This window comes from Mobula birostris, chromosome 12, assembly GCF_030028105.1.
Source record: "Mobula birostris isolate sMobBir1 chromosome 12, sMobBir1.hap1, whole genome shotgun sequence".
In the NCBI taxonomy this organism is placed as follows: domain Eukaryota; kingdom Metazoa; phylum Chordata; class Chondrichthyes; order Myliobatiformes; family Myliobatidae; genus Mobula; species Mobula birostris.
This window is the reverse complement of record NC_092381.1, coordinates 69,283,682-69,299,183: the sequence shown is the minus strand read 5'-3', so window position 1 is coordinate 69,299,183 and position 15,502 is coordinate 69,283,682. Positions and strand designations below refer to the sequence as shown.

At 42.5% G+C, this 15,502-nt stretch overlaps 1 protein-coding gene across 1 annotated transcript in view; it reads right to left on the bottom strand.

Annotated features, from left to right (window-relative positions):
- Window positions 1-5,133: 5,133 nt before the first annotated feature.
- The window catches only part of soat1 (sterol O-acyltransferase 1), a 64,097-nt gene continuing 53,728 nt past the window's right edge, over window positions 5,134-15,502 (bottom strand). Inside the window, exons 14-16 of the mRNA XM_072274018.1 lie at window positions 9,587-9,722; window positions 6,893-7,038; window positions 5,134-6,598 (exon numbers count right to left, since the gene is read on the bottom strand). Coding sequence (XP_072130119.1) covers window positions 6,542-6,598; window positions 6,893-7,038; window positions 9,587-9,722 — 339 coding nt within the window. The 3' untranslated portion in view covers window positions 5,134-6,541. The remainder of the gene's footprint in view (window positions 6,599-6,892; window positions 7,039-9,586; window positions 9,723-15,502) is intronic.

Below are 15,502 nucleotides of genomic sequence, written 5' to 3'. Positions count from 1 at the left end.
CGGAAGTCAGGAACAGGAAGGGAGCAGTTACTCTACTGGGGGTATTCTATAGGCCCCCTGGTAGCAGCAGAGATACCGAGGAGCAGATTTTGGAAAAGTGCAAAAATAACAAGGTTGTTATCATGGGTGACTTTAACATCCCTAATATTGATTGGCACCTGATTAGTTCCAAGGGTTTAGGTGGGGCAGAGTTTGTTAAGTGTGTCCAGGATGGATTCCTGTCACAGTATGTGGACAGGCCGACCAGGGGGAATGCCATACTAGATCTAGTACTAGGTAACGAACCAGGTCATCAGGTCTCAGATCTCTCTGTGGGTGAGCATCTGGGGGACAGTGACCATCGCTCCCTGGTCTTCAGTATTATCATGGAAAAGGATAGAATCAGAGAGGACAGGAAAAGTTTTAATTGAGGAAAGGCAAATTATGAGGCTATAAGGCTAGAACTTGCAGATGTGAATTCGGATGACGTTTTTGCAGGGAACTGTACTATGGACATGTGGTCGATGTTTAGGGATCTCTTGCAGGATGTTAGGGATAAATTTGTCCCGGTGAGGAAGATAAAGAATGGTAGGGCGAAGGAACCATGGGTGACAAGTAAGGTGGAGAATCTAGTCAGGTGGAAGAAGGCAGCATACATGAGGTTTAGGAAGCAAGGATCAGATGGGTCTATGGAGGAATATAGGGAAGCAAGAACAGAGCTTAAGAAAGGGCTGAGAAGAGCAAGAAGGGGGCATGAGAAGGCCTTGGCGAGTAGGGTAAAGGAAAACCCCAAGGCATTCTTCAATTATGTGAAGAACAAAAGGATGACAGGAGTGAAGATAGGACCAATTAGAGATAAAGGTGGGAAGATGTGCCTGGAGGCTGTGGAAGTAAGTGAGGTCCTCAATGAATACTTCTCTTCAGTATTCACCAATGAGAGGGAACTTGATGACGGTGAGGACAATATGAGTGAAGTTGATGTTCTGGAGCATGTTGATATTAAGGCAGAGGAGGTGTTGGAGTTGTTAAAATACATTAGGATGGATAAGTCCCCGGGGCCTGATGGAATATTCTCCAGGCTGCTCCACGAGGTGAGGGAAGAGATTGCTGAGCCTCTGGTTAGGATCTTTATGTCCTCGTTGTCCACGGGAATGGTACCGGAGGATTGGAGGGAGGCAAATGTTGTCCCCTTGTTCAAAAAAGATAGTAGGGATAGTCCGGGTAATTATAGACCAGTGAGCCTTACGTCTGTGGTGGGAAAGCTGTTGGAAAAGATTCTTAGAGATAGGATCTATGGGCATCTAGAGAATCATGGTCTGATCAGGGACAGTCAGCATGGCTTTGTGAAGGGCAGATCGTGTCTAACAAGACTGATAAGAGTTCTTTGAAGAGGTGACCAGGCATATAGAGGAGGGTAGTGCAGTGGATGTGATCTACATGGATTTTAGTAAGGCATTTGACAAGGTTCCACATGATAGGCTTATTCAGAAAGTCAGAAGGCATGGGATCCAGGGAAGTTTGGGTGGGTGGATTGAGAATTGGCTTGCCTGCAGAAGGCAGAGGGTTGTGGTAGAGGGAGTACATTCAGATTGGAGGGTTCTGACTAGTGGTGTCCCACAAGGATCTGTTCTGGGACCTCTTTTTGTGATTTTTATTGACAACCTGGATGTGGGGGTAGAAGGGTGGGTTGGCAAGTTTGCAGATGACACAAAGGTTGGTGGTGTTGTAGATAGTGTAGAGGATTGTCGAAGATTGCAGAGAGACATTGATAGGATGCAGAAGTGGGCTGAGAAGTGGCAGATGGAGTTCAACCCGGAGAAGTGTGAGGTGGTACACTTTGGAAGGACAAGCTCCAAGGCAGAGTACAAAGTAAATGGCAGGATACTTGGTAGTGTGGAGGAGCAGACGGATCTGGGGGTATATGTCCACAGATCCCTGAATGTTGCCTCAGAGGTAGGCAGGGTAGTTAAGAAAACTTATGGGGTGTTGGCTTTCGTAAGTCGAGGGATAGAGTTTAAGAGTCACGATGTAATGATGCAGCTCTATAAAACTCTGGTTAGGCCGCACTTGGAGTACTGTGTCCAGTTCTGGTCGCCTTACTATACGAAGGATGTGGAAGCATTGGAAAAGGTACAGAGGAGATTTACCAGGATGCTGCCTGGTTTAGACAGTAGCATTATGATCAGAGATTAAGGGAGCTAGGGCTTCACTCGTTGGAGAGGAGGAGGATGAGAGGAGACATGATAGAGTTGTACAAGATAATAAGAGGAATAGATAGAATGGATAGCCAGCGCCTCTTCCCCAGGGCACCACTGCTCAATACAAGAGGACATGGCTTTAAGGTAAGGGGTGGGAAGTTCAAGGGGGATATTAGAGGACAGGATATTTACTCAGAGAGTGGTTGGTGCGTGGAATGCACTGCCTGAGTCAGTGGTGGAGGCAGATACACTAGTGAAGTTTGAGAGACTACTAGACAGGTATATAGAGGAATTTAAGGTGGGGGGTTATATGGGAGGTAGGGTTTGAGGGTCGGCACAACATTGTGGGCCAAAGGGCCTGTAATGTGCTGTACCATTCTAACGTCAGACATGTGCTCCCTTGTGGATGGAAGACTACACTGTGCTTAGAGCAAAGTGTTTTTAAATAATGTTTGTTGAGTGTGCTTGTATTTAAAAAGTTGTCATCGAAAGTTCGCAAGTAATAAGCAGCAAGGCAACTTGGAACCGTTTTTCTTACTGGTTTTAAGCATTCATGCTTTGAGATGACAGAAATGGCCATGAGTGAAAATCTTGTGACTTCACTACTTCAAAAAGTTAGGAACTACAAAGAATTAGAAGGTATTGCCAATCATCTTGAAGGTTACAATTAAAGAAATGAGGATGCAATCATCGATAGCATTGTAATGAAAGCAGTATTATCTACGAAGTGTATCCGCTGATTGTTCATTTATAGTCAAAAGAACGCAGGTGAATTCCTCTGTTGATAGCTATGAGGAATATATTTTAATAGCACTGTAGAATTGTTAGTGTTCCAATTTTGTATTTCAATTAAATACACAATCTGTTACCCAGTTAAATAGCAACTTGTGTTTTTCTTTAATACACCTTTTTGACTATTTTCATAAGACCGTGTAATTGAGGCAACCACTTAATTGGGCCGAACTATACTAGTCCCAATGTATCCCAATGAAGCAGAATCCACATCCAATGTATCAAAATTTCAATTGTTAAGAGAACAATGGAATCCATCCCAATGGTGAAACCCAAGACCAAAAGACAAAGTCACTAAACATGTTCAATAATTAAACAATGCTATTGCTGAGTAAGAATCTTTTTTTGCAATGTGGTATTTGGAATCATACATGTGTACATTTAATATATACACACACAATAAACTTGGCAAAATATCAGAGTGAAGACCCTTCAAAGCAGTCTGCACCAATTACATAATCCATGGTGCAACACAGAAAACAGTGGCCTATTTTAACTGTTTATTATACTATATCAGTGAAGAAAAAATACTCACTACATTTGAAATAGTTATCAGATTAGAATATTGTAGTCACAATGCACAAAACCCATTCTCCACCAGAATTGTGCCATCCTCCAGCAGGCAGCATTATGTCAAAATTCTCTTCAACAAAAAGGTGATAGTTTGCAGATGCAAACCATCAAGGTAACTGAAATTAAATTTGGTGGTTCATGTCAATGAGTTTTATTTACATTTTAATCAAATACTTCAAAAGGGGCTTTACTCTGACATTTCCAATTCACTTAATGGACACTCCAAAAATACTCTGCACCCATTTTAAATAGACATCTGGATAAACACAGTGATGGAATATGATAGATTTCTAATCTGCACTTTTGAATCTCTGGGAGCACATACTGCTTTTCTGAATATTGTCCCCATCGAGATTACTGCACTTTAAAACAGTTTTCACTAAAGTTGTATGATGATACGTTAATTGCAAGATTTTGAAACAAGTATTTTGAAAAAGATTTTGAAAGTGCTTTTGAAACGGGTTAATTTTGGGGGGCAAGAATTGGATCCTGGATTTAAAAAAAAATAGTAAACAAATATCAGTTTGAAAAATTTTGCTTGCTGCTATGTCCAAATCTGGCCTTGCTACAAATAGTTTCCTTGGCCAGGGATATCAAATTAATATGTCCTCATATTAAATTCTCAGTAAGCGTTTAAAACATGGTGCACAATCATAATTTTGGACGTAACACCCCGCACACTACATTGGCTTCAACCTGAATAACAAATTCCATGTTTTCAGAATGAATACATCACTTGAAGCAGTATTAGTTCCAGGTACCAGTCCCGAAGCCATTCAGTATCCCAATGACAATTAAAAATCTGAGCACTCTGAAAGAATAAGTTATAAATCTGGCGGCACTAAACAAAGATCACCTGACCTAGGGGCAGGATGAGGGATTATAGTACAGGCCTGTAAAAACAAATTTAAGATCAAGGTCAAATTCAAGATCAATTCAAGGATACACAGGAAAAAAAACATTTTGGCACAGGATTATTTTCCAGTGCAGAATGCTTGTGCAAATCCACCAGTAAACAAAGTGAACTAGGGAGTACTTTGGAATTAAACAAAATTAATCAGCATTGCCTGTACCTTAATCTCCAATGGGAAGTCTATTCCATACTCAGCCAACAGAATAAGCAAAAAAAGTTTAGATATAAATTAGACTCCTAGCCAACCTTACAAATAAAAGGATTTTATTTAAATAGTTGCTTGCATTCCTACCCCCACCCCTGTGGAAATCTTTAGACTGACAGGTACCTTCAGTAATTTTGAATCTTAGTCAAGGATTTTTCCATAATACTGGTAAGGACAGCTTGGTCTGGCATCTAATTGAACAAGGTAATACAAAATCCTGCAGTGCAACTACATCCCATTTAGTTCCACATCTTGGAAAAAATATATAACATTTTACTAACATAAGGCAGTGTTCAAAGGTTATTTCCCAAGATAGGATGAGGGAATTCCATTTACATTAGCAATCACCTGGATAAGTTAGTAAAATGTTAAGAGGAAAGACCTCAAAATTCAAATCTTTTTCTAGGCTATATATTGTCTTGTGCTAAGTAATGGTAATGTTGGCTTATGAAACACTCTTTACAGAAGAGTGATAAGATTAGGGAGTTCAATTTATTATGCTTCCAATCCAATAATTCAATTAACAGGACAAAGTACAGAAGTACAATAAAATGCAAACAAAAATGTTTCTTATAATAAACAGCCACCATTATCTCTTAGCTCTCAACTCAAATGAAGTACTTTCTTGATCCAACTTAATGGCAGGGTTTTTGGTTCAATTTCTGGATTCATAACCAAAACTTAATGCACAATGTACTAAGATCTTAACTTCATCCAACCGCACAGTGATTTAAACAATACTGTAACTTGCTACACTAGATTCAGGATTCTATCAACTGAACAAACAGACAGGGTTTTGGAACTTTAAATACACAGATTTAAGACAGAATACATTTTTTCAAAATTAATTTTGCTGTTGACAATAGTTTTCCTTCATATTAATAAGTTCAATAATTACCGTCCCAGGGTGAAAACCCACGAGTGCAGAAACAGAGCATACACTCAATTGCTGCTAGGGACATCATGAGAAGAATACTCAAAGTTTATTTACAATCATTCTCATTTTAAAATACTTTGCTTAGTCAACAGTGAAATTATTAACCCACACCTTCAGTACATCCTGTTTCCCATCCATTTGTATTTGAAATCTATCAAAGTGAATCTAGCACAGTAAGCAAATGTGTATAACCGAGATGAGAAAGGTCCCACTTTCATTCCCAGTTTCCTGACTGGAATATCATTGAGAACAGTTTAATTGGATATGACACAAAGGGTAGGGTGGAGAAACATTTGTTCAGGAGGTCTGAGCAGAATAGTTTTAAACAAAAATAGAATTTGCTGGAAATACTCAGCAAAGTCACTGGCTCAAAACGTTAGCAGCTCCTCTCCATGTGAGCTGCTAATCAAGGTAGAAACATATCAATAGGAATGTTGGCCTCAAATCTGACTGTCATCTTTGTGGCACAAAATGAATTACAGTGCTAAACAACATTTAATCTTCAAGTTGCACTGTTGCATTGAACTGTAAAATGATACACACCTCTACACTTATTTGTGCATGTATATTTGCTCATAACATGTAAACCTTCAAGTTCAACTTTATCTTCGTTTTGTATGGCTGGTGGGAACATTATGAGGGGGAGGAGAAGTAATTTTAAAAACCTTTACGTCCCTCTTCAGTGTTTTCTTTTTGGCATTCCTCGCACCTCCAAACAGAGAAGTCGAATACTTAATACAGTGTGTGTAGCACTAAATTGGTATTCGTCCTGTGATTAATGTTTTAGAAAAATATCCAACTTTATGACCAAAACCCAAGACAGAACAAGAAGCAGGCACTATCCGGTGAAAGAAAAACATTCATTTGGTTTATGAAAAGTGCTGCCACAATCTGAAGAAATGTTCCCAGTTTTCCGTAGATTCAAGGACATTAGCTTCTTTCCATTACGAGTTTAAGCGGCAGGTCCAAGACCGGGGTTTCAACAAATCCAAGAAGGATGGCTGGGGGGGGGGAAAAATATTTTCAAATGATCTCACGTTATTAACAAAATCTCAGCAAATGAGACACAAGTAGAAGTCACCAAGACTGTGACGGTATTTCTAATTAAGTGTAAGCATTCCATTGGCAAAATTTGATTGTGAGATTTATATTATAATTTCCCCTACAGACAAAAATCCAGTCAAATGAAAGGCAGCTTATTGGAATCCACTGCTCAACTCAAAATCATGATTATTCTCAGAATAATGCCTAACTTTCAGAATAAACTCAACGTTCATTTCCACATATGGACTTACATTTGTAAGGGGACAGTGCTGCTGGGCATACCACTCCTGAGAATACAGACATACCAACATGCCCTGCCCCAGGAACAGCGAAGTCCACATCACCACGTTCCAAACAGGTCCTTTCCGACGGTCATGCAAGACGAAATTGAAAGCCACTACAAAACAAATGTTTACAAGTCAATCATTTAGAGTTAATTGAAACAATGAGTTACTGATTTTACCAAACAAGCTATTGGCTACCTGAATAGCAAATAAAACATCTGTTTAAAAAAGCCTAATGTGAATGCTGGCCAATCCATGTGTATTTTTGCTTCTTACTGAAAGATTGAAGAGCACATCACAAGAAAATGAATGAGCAGAGTGAAGTAATTTTTAAATTAAGGGGGTACAGGTTCAAAAATAATTCAATATCATTAGCAACAAAACATTTAAAATGATAGGCAACTTCAAAATCATCAGATTGGAGGAGCAAGACCTTATTCCGTCTGGATAGTCTCCAACCTGACAACATGAATATAGATCTCTCTAACCTATAACATTCACTTTACCTTTATCCCTCCCCTTTCCCATTCTAGCCGCTCTCATCCCTTTCCTCCTTCCCACCTTCACGACTTGTCCATCACCTCCCTCTGCTTCCCCACTTCTTTCCCTTTATTCCATGGTCCACTGTCCTCTCCTACCAGATTCCATCTTCAGCTGTTTACCTCTTCCACCCATCAGATCCCAGCTTCTCACATCGTTCCCCTCATCAACCACCTTCCTCCTCACCTGGTCTTATCTATCAACTTCCAGCTCGTACTCTGCCTTCCATTCCCCTTCCTTTCCAGTCCTGAAGGATCTTGGCCCAAAGTATTGACTGTTTCCCTCCATAAATGCTGCCTGGCCTGCTGAGTTCCTCCAGCACTATGTGCTACTCACAATCCTCTTTAACCTACTGTGAAGCTAGTACATAGATAAATAGGCAAGCCAAATGCACAGATAATACATTCAAAGGTCAGCTGGCACAGTCTGAGTAGATTCCCTTGTTCTAAATGTCCATGTTCTGCGAATTAAGAAAGCAAAGTTTCTTTTTATAGCTGAGTGAGTCAATGGAATTAATGCACATTCCAGCGTGGAACTCTGCTATGAAACTTTTGCTGGTCATTTGAGTAGAAGTATCTGACCTTAAAGTAGCTCTGGTAATGGTGCAACAATTACTTATGGATAAACCAACAGATAATTTTTTTTAAAAACGCAAACAGGAGGAAATCTGCAGATGCTGGAAATTCAAGCAACACACATAAAAGTTGCTGGTGAATGCAGCAGGCCAGGCAGCATCTCTAGGAAGAGGAACAGTCGACGTTTTGGGCCAAGACCCTTCGTCAGGACGAACTGAAGGAAGAGCTAGTAAGAGATTTGAAACTGGGAGGGGGAAGGGGAGATCCAAAACGATAGGAGAAGACAGGAGGGGGGAGGGATGGAGCCCAGAGCTGGACAGTTGATTGGCAAAAGGGATATGAGAGGATCATGGGACAGGAGGCCTAGGGAGAAAGAAAAGGGGGAGGGGGGAGGGAAACCCAGAGGATGGGCAAGGGGTATAGTGACAGGGACAAAGGGAGAAAAAGGAGAGAGAGAGAAAAAAAAAATCACTTCATCCTCCCACCACCCCACTAGGAATAGGGTTCCCCTTGTCCTCACCTACCACCCCAACCAGCCTCCGGGTCCAACATGTTATTCTCCGTAACTTCTGCCACCTCCAACAGGATCCCACCACTAAACACATCTTTCCCTCACCTCCCTCTCTGCTTTCCGCAGGGATCGCTCCCTACACGACTCCCTTGTCCATTCGTGCCCCCCCCATCCCTCCCCACCGATCTCCCTCCTGGCACTTATCCGTGTAAGCGGAACAAGTGCTACACATGCCCTCACACTTCCTCCCTCACCACCATTCAGGGCCCCAGACAGTCCTTCCAGGTGAGGCGACACTTCACCTGTGAGTCGGCTGGGGTGATACACCGCATCCGGTGCTCCCGATGTGGCCTTCTATATATTGGCGAGACCCGACGCAGACTGGGAGACCGCTTTGCTGAACACCTACGCTCTGTCTGCCAGAGAAAGCAAAATCTCCCAGTGGCCACACATTTTAATTCCACATCCCATTCCCATTCTGACATGTCTATCCACGGCCTCCTCTACTGTAAAGATGAAGCCACACTCAGGTTGGAGGAACAACACTTTATATTCCGTCTGGGTAGCCTCCAACCTGATGGCATGAACATTGACTTCTCTAACTTCCGCTGATGCCCCACCTCCCCCTCATACCCCATCCATTATTTATTTATATACACACATTCTTTTTCTCTCTCTCTCTCTTTTTTCTCCCCCTCCCCCTCCCACTCTCAAATCTCTTACTAGCTCTTCTTTCAGTTAGTCCTGACGAAGGGTCTCGGCCCCAAACGTCAACTGTTCCTCTTCCTGGAGATGCTGCCTGGCCTGCTGCGTTCACCAGCAACTTTTATGTGTGTTGCTGATAATTTTTTTGATGATAATTCCACACCTTGGGAAGTGATTATGGTGGTGGGTGGTGGGGGAGGCACTGGGGAACAGAGGAAGGGGGAACTTGTAAGAAATGCAAGTTCTCACAATGACGTGGTGCAATTGCCATACTTAATGACAAAGGTGAACACTTACAGAAGCGAAAGCCAAAAATTAAAATGTACTTACTTCCAAAGCACATGAACAAGCAGAAGAGCACCGGATAGAAGAAGCCAAAGCAAACAGCCAACACATACTCATGAACCACAGCAGACACGGTGAAGACTGACAGCATAGCTGCAGCTCGAAACCGGTGGGTGAACAACTGTAAACAGACAAAAGATTGAACTCTGTTAAATCAGGCATTAAAAAAGGTGAGTATTACAAATTTGGTCAAGTGACCTTCAAGCACCAAGATCAATAAAACCTGTGTATAAATCCTTCACATCCACACTCTTGAAAGCTGCTCCCCACAGCCGACAAAGGTTATTGTTTGCACAATCATGGCTCCGTCCAAGCCATTTCTAATCAACATTTGGATCAAGTGAAGGATGCCATTATGATAATTAACTACAAGAACGATCCAGGATCTTCTTTAGGAGGAAAAGTTACTCTTGTTGAGATGTAGAATTCTTTTTCTCGACCTGTGGTTCAGCATGTTTTAATCAGACCAAGATGAATCCCACTGAGAAAGCCTTTAAGCTTGCATCAGTCAAAATGACCACAGTTAGTAACTTGGATTTCTTCATGATTCTGTCAAGCCATAATCTAGATATGTAGTAAAAAAAAGGTATACTATTTCATTACAAGTACATTATTATGGGAATTATTTATTTTGCTCTCAGCAGGATGTACAAGCTGATAAAACCTTGCTGGCCCAAACCAATGGACTGAGTAAACTGGCTCAAGAGCAATGCTTCCCCACCCTTCAGACAGCACAGCTTTGGCACCTGGAAGCAACATTCAGGTGAAACTGTTATGGAATTTATTGCAGATTCAAGGTGAACTGTTGAAAATTGGAGGAGATATTCTGGGATTGCAGTTTGTGGAATCCCACGTGTGTGCATTCAAGCTATTCAAGAAGAGACCAGAATTTAAAGAGTACTGTTATTTACAGACATGAGTTGCAACTGTCCATGAAGTTGACCGATTCCCCAGTACCGGTATGGCCAAAACTTGATGACTCCCAAGGTTGACAAATCCAAGCAGATATCTCAGTCAAACATTAAAACTATCTCCACATGATTACAAAGAGGCAAGAGTAAGAATTTAAAACACAAACATTCCAAGTTAAATGACAAATAATGCACTTCCATCGAATTACAAATATCTGATGAGATTGCATCACCAAGTACACAGAAACATAGAAAACCTACAGCACAATACAGGCCCTTCGGCCCACAAAGCTGTGCTGAACATGTCCTTACCCTAGAACTACCTAGGCTTATCCATAGCCCTCGATTTTTCTAACCTCCATGTACCTATCCAGACCCTATCATTTCTGCCTCCACCACCGCCAGCAGCCCATTCCACGCACTCACGACTCTGTGTAAAAAACTTACCCCCAACATCTCCTCTGTACCTACTTCCAAGCATCTTAGAACTATGCCCTCGTGCTATTTCAGTCCTGGGAAAAAGCTTTTAACTATCCACATGATCAATGCCTTTCATTATCTTGTACACCTCTGTTAGGTCACCCCTCATCCTCCGTCACTCCAAGGAGAAAAGGCCAAGTTCACTCAACCTATTCTCATAGGGCATGCTCCTCAATCCAGGCAACATCCTTGTAAATCTCCTCTGCACCCTTTCTATGGTTTCCACGTTGTTCCTGTAGTAAGGCAACCAGAATTGAGCACAGTACTCCAAGTGGGGTCTGACAGGGTCCTATATAGCTGCAACATTACCTCTCAGCTCTTAAACTCAATCCCATGGTGATGAGGACCAATGCGTTTTAACCTGCAGTCAACCTGCAGACCAGCTTTGAACATCTTATGGACTCGGACCCCAAGATCCCTCTGATCCTCCACATTACCAGTCTTACCATTAATGCTATATTCTGCCATCATATTTGACCTACCAAAATGAACCACTTCACACTTATCTGGGTTGAACTCTATCTGCCACTCCTCAGCCCAGTTTTGCATCCTATCAATGTCCCCCTGTAACATCTGACAGCCCTCCACACTATCCACAAAACCCCCAATGTTTGTGTCATCAGCAAATTTACTAACCCATCCCTGCACTTCCTCATCAAGGTCATTTATAAAAATCACAAAGAGTAGGGGTCCCAGAACAAATCCCTGAGGCACACCACTGGTCACCGACCTCCATGCAAAATATGACACATCTATAACCACTCTTTGCCTTCTATGAGCAAACCAGTTCTGGATCCACAAAGCAATATCCCCTTGGATCCCATGCCTCCTTACTTTCACAATAAGCCCTGCATGGGGTACCTTATCAAATGCCTTGCTAAAATCCATCTGGTCTGATGGTCTGCATCCCAGAGTGCTTAAGGAAGTAGCCCAAGAAATAGTGGATGAATTAGTGATAATTTATCAAAACTCTTTAGATTCTGGATTAGTTCCTGAGGATTGGAGGGTGGCTAATGTAACCCCGCTTTTTAAAAAAGGAGGGAGAGAGAAACTGGGGAATTATAGACTGGTTAGTCTGACATCGGTAATGGGGAAAATGCTCAAGTCAGTTATCAAAGATGTGATAACAGCACATTTGGAAAGTGGTGAAATCATCGGACAAAGTCAGCATGGATCTGTGAAAGGAAAATCATGTCTGACGAATCTCATAGAATTTTTTGAGGATGTAACTAGTAGAGTGGATAGGGAAGAACCAGTGGATGTGGTATATTTGGATTTTCAAAAGGCTTTTGATAAGGTCCCACACAGGACATAAGTGTGCAAACTTAAAGCACATGGTATTGGGGGTATGGTATTGATGTGGATAGAAAACTGGTTGGCAGACAGGAAGCAAAGAGTGGGAATAAATGGGACCTTTTCAGAATGGCAGGCAGTGACTAGTGGGGTACCGCAAGGCTCAGTGCTGGGACCCCAGTTGTTTACAATATATATTAATGACTTAGATGAGGGAATTAAATGCAGCATCTCCAAGTATGCGGATGACCCGAAGCTGGGCAGCAGTGTTAGCTGTGAGGAGGATGCAGGGTGACTTGGATAGGTTAGGTGAGTGGGCAAATTCATGGCAGATGCAATTTAATGTGGATAAATGTGAAGTTATCCACTTTGGTGGCAAAAATAGGAAAACAGATTATTATCTGAATGGTGGCCGATCAGGAAAAGGGGAGGTGCAACGAGACCTGGGTGTCATTGTACACCAGTCATTGAAAGTGGGCATGCAGGTACAGCAGGCGGTGAAAAAGGCGAATGGTATGCTGGCAATTCAGAGCAAGATGATTCAAGTGCAGGGAGCAGGGAGGTACCGCTGCAGTTGTACAAGGCCTTGGTGAGATCACACCTAGAGTATTGTGTGCAGTTTTGGTCCCTAATCTGAGGAAAGACATTCTTGCCATAGACGGGGTACAAAGAAGGTTCACCAGATTGATTTCTGGGATGGCAGGACTTTCATATGATGAAAGACTGGATCGACTAGGCTTATACTCTCTGGAATTTAGAAGATTGAGGGGGGATCTGACTGAAATGTATAAAATTCTAAAGGGATTGGACAGGCTAGATGCAGGAAGATTGCTCCCGATGTTGGGGAAGTCCAGAATGAGGAGTCACAGTTTGAGGATAAAGGGGAAGCCTTTTAGGACCGAGATGAGGAAAAACTACTTCACACAGAGAGTGGTGAATCTGTGGAATTTTCTGCCACAGGAAACAGTTGAGGCCAGTTCATTGGCGATATTTAAGAGGGAGTTAGATATGGCCCTTGTGGCTAAAGGGATCAGGGGTATGGAGAGAAGGCAGGTATAGGGTTCTGAGTTGGATGATCAGCCATGATCGTACTGAATGGCAGGGCAGACTTGAAGGGCCGAGTGGCCTACTCCTGCACCTATTTTCTATGTTTCTATCTACATTACATCTATGGTTCTACCTGCATCAATGGGCTTAATTACATCCTCAAAAAATTCGATCAGGCTCGTAAGGCACGAACTGCCTTTGACAAAGCCAAGCTGACTATTCCTAATCATATTATACCTCTCCAAATGTTCATAAATCCTGCCTCTCAGGATCTTCTCCATCAACTTACCAACCACTGAAGTAAGACTCACTGGCCTATAATTTCCTGGGCTATCTCTACTCCCTTTCTTGAATAAGGGAACAACATCTGCAACCCTCCAATCCTCCAGAACCTCTCCCGTCTCCATTGATGATGCAAAGATCATTGCCAGAGGCTCAGCAATCTCCTCCCTCGCTTCCCACAGTAGCCTGGGGTACATCCCATCTGGTCCCGGTAACTTAACCAACTTGGTTTCTAAAAGCTCCAGCACATCCTCCTCCTTAATATCTACATGCTCAAGCTTTTCAGTCTGCTGCCAGTCATCCCTACAATCGCCAAGATCCTTTCCCGGAGGGAATACTAATGCAAAGTATTTCTTAACTACCTCTGCTATCTCCTCTGGTTCCATACACACTTTTCCACACACTTGATTGGTCCTATTCTCTCATGTCTTATCCTCTTGCTCTTCACAGTCCTGTAGAATGCCTTGGGGTTTTTCTTAATCCTGTCTGCCAAGGCCTTCTCATGGCCCCTTCTGGCTCACCTAATTTCATTCTTAAGCTCCTTCCTGCTAGCCTTATAATCTTCCAGATTTCTATCATTACCTAGTTTTTTGAACCTTTCATAAGCTCTTCTTTTCCTCTTCACTAGATTTACAACAGCCTTTATACACCATGATTCCTGTACCCTACCATCTTTTCCCTGTTTCATTGGAGCGTACCTATGCAAACCCTACGCAAATATTCCCTGACCATTTGCCACATTTCTTCCGTACATTTCCGTGAGAACATCTATTTCCAATTTATGCTTCCAAGTTCCTGCCTGATAGCCTCATAGTTCCCCTTACTCCAATTAAACGTTTTCCTAACTTGTCTGTTCCTATCCCTCTCCAATGCTATGGTAAAGGAGATAGAACTGTGATCACTGTCTCCAAAATGCTCTCCCACTGAGAGATCTGACACCTGCCCAGGTTTATTTCCCTATATCAGATCAAGTACAGCCTCTCCTCTTGTAGGCTTACCTACAGATTCTGTCAAGAAACCTTCCTGAACACACCTAACAAGCTCCACCCCATCTAAACCCCTCACTCTAGGGAGATGCCAATCAATATTTGGAAAGTTAAAATCTCCAACCACAACAACCCTGTTATTATTACACCTTTGCAGAATCTGTCTCCCTATCCGCTCCTCGATGTCCCTGTTACTATTGGTCTATATAAAAAAACACCTAGTTGAGTTATTGACCCCTTCCTATTCCTAACTTCCATCCACAGAGACTCTGTAGAAAACCCCTCCATGATTTTCTCCTTTTCTGCAGCTGTGACACTACCCCTGATCAACAGTGCCATGCCCCCACCTCTTCTGCCTCCCTCCCTGTCCTTTATGAAACATCTAAAGCCTGGCACTTGAAGTAGCCATTCCTGCCCCTGCACCATCCAAGTCTCTGTAATGGCCACAACACCATAGCTCCAAGTGCTGATCCACGCTCTAAGCTCATCGGCTTTATTCATAATACTCCTCGCATTAAAATAGACACATCTCAAATCATCCGTCTGAGCGCGTCCCTTCTCTGTCACCTGCCTATCCTCCCTCTCGCACTGTCTATAAGCTTTCTCTATTTGTGAGACAACCTCCCTTTCCTCTGTCACATCAGTTCGGTTCCCACCCTCCAGCAATTCCAGTTTAAACTTTCCTCTATAGCCTTAGCAAACCTTCCCACCAGGGTATTGGTCCCCCTGGGATTCAAGTGTAACCCATCCTTTTTGTACAGGTCACATCTGCCCCAAAAGAGGCCCCAATGATCCAGAAATCTGAATCCCTGCCTCCTGCTCCAATCCCTCAGCCACGCATTTATCCTCCACCTCATTCTAATCCTATACTCACTGTCATATGACACCGACAGCAATCCCGA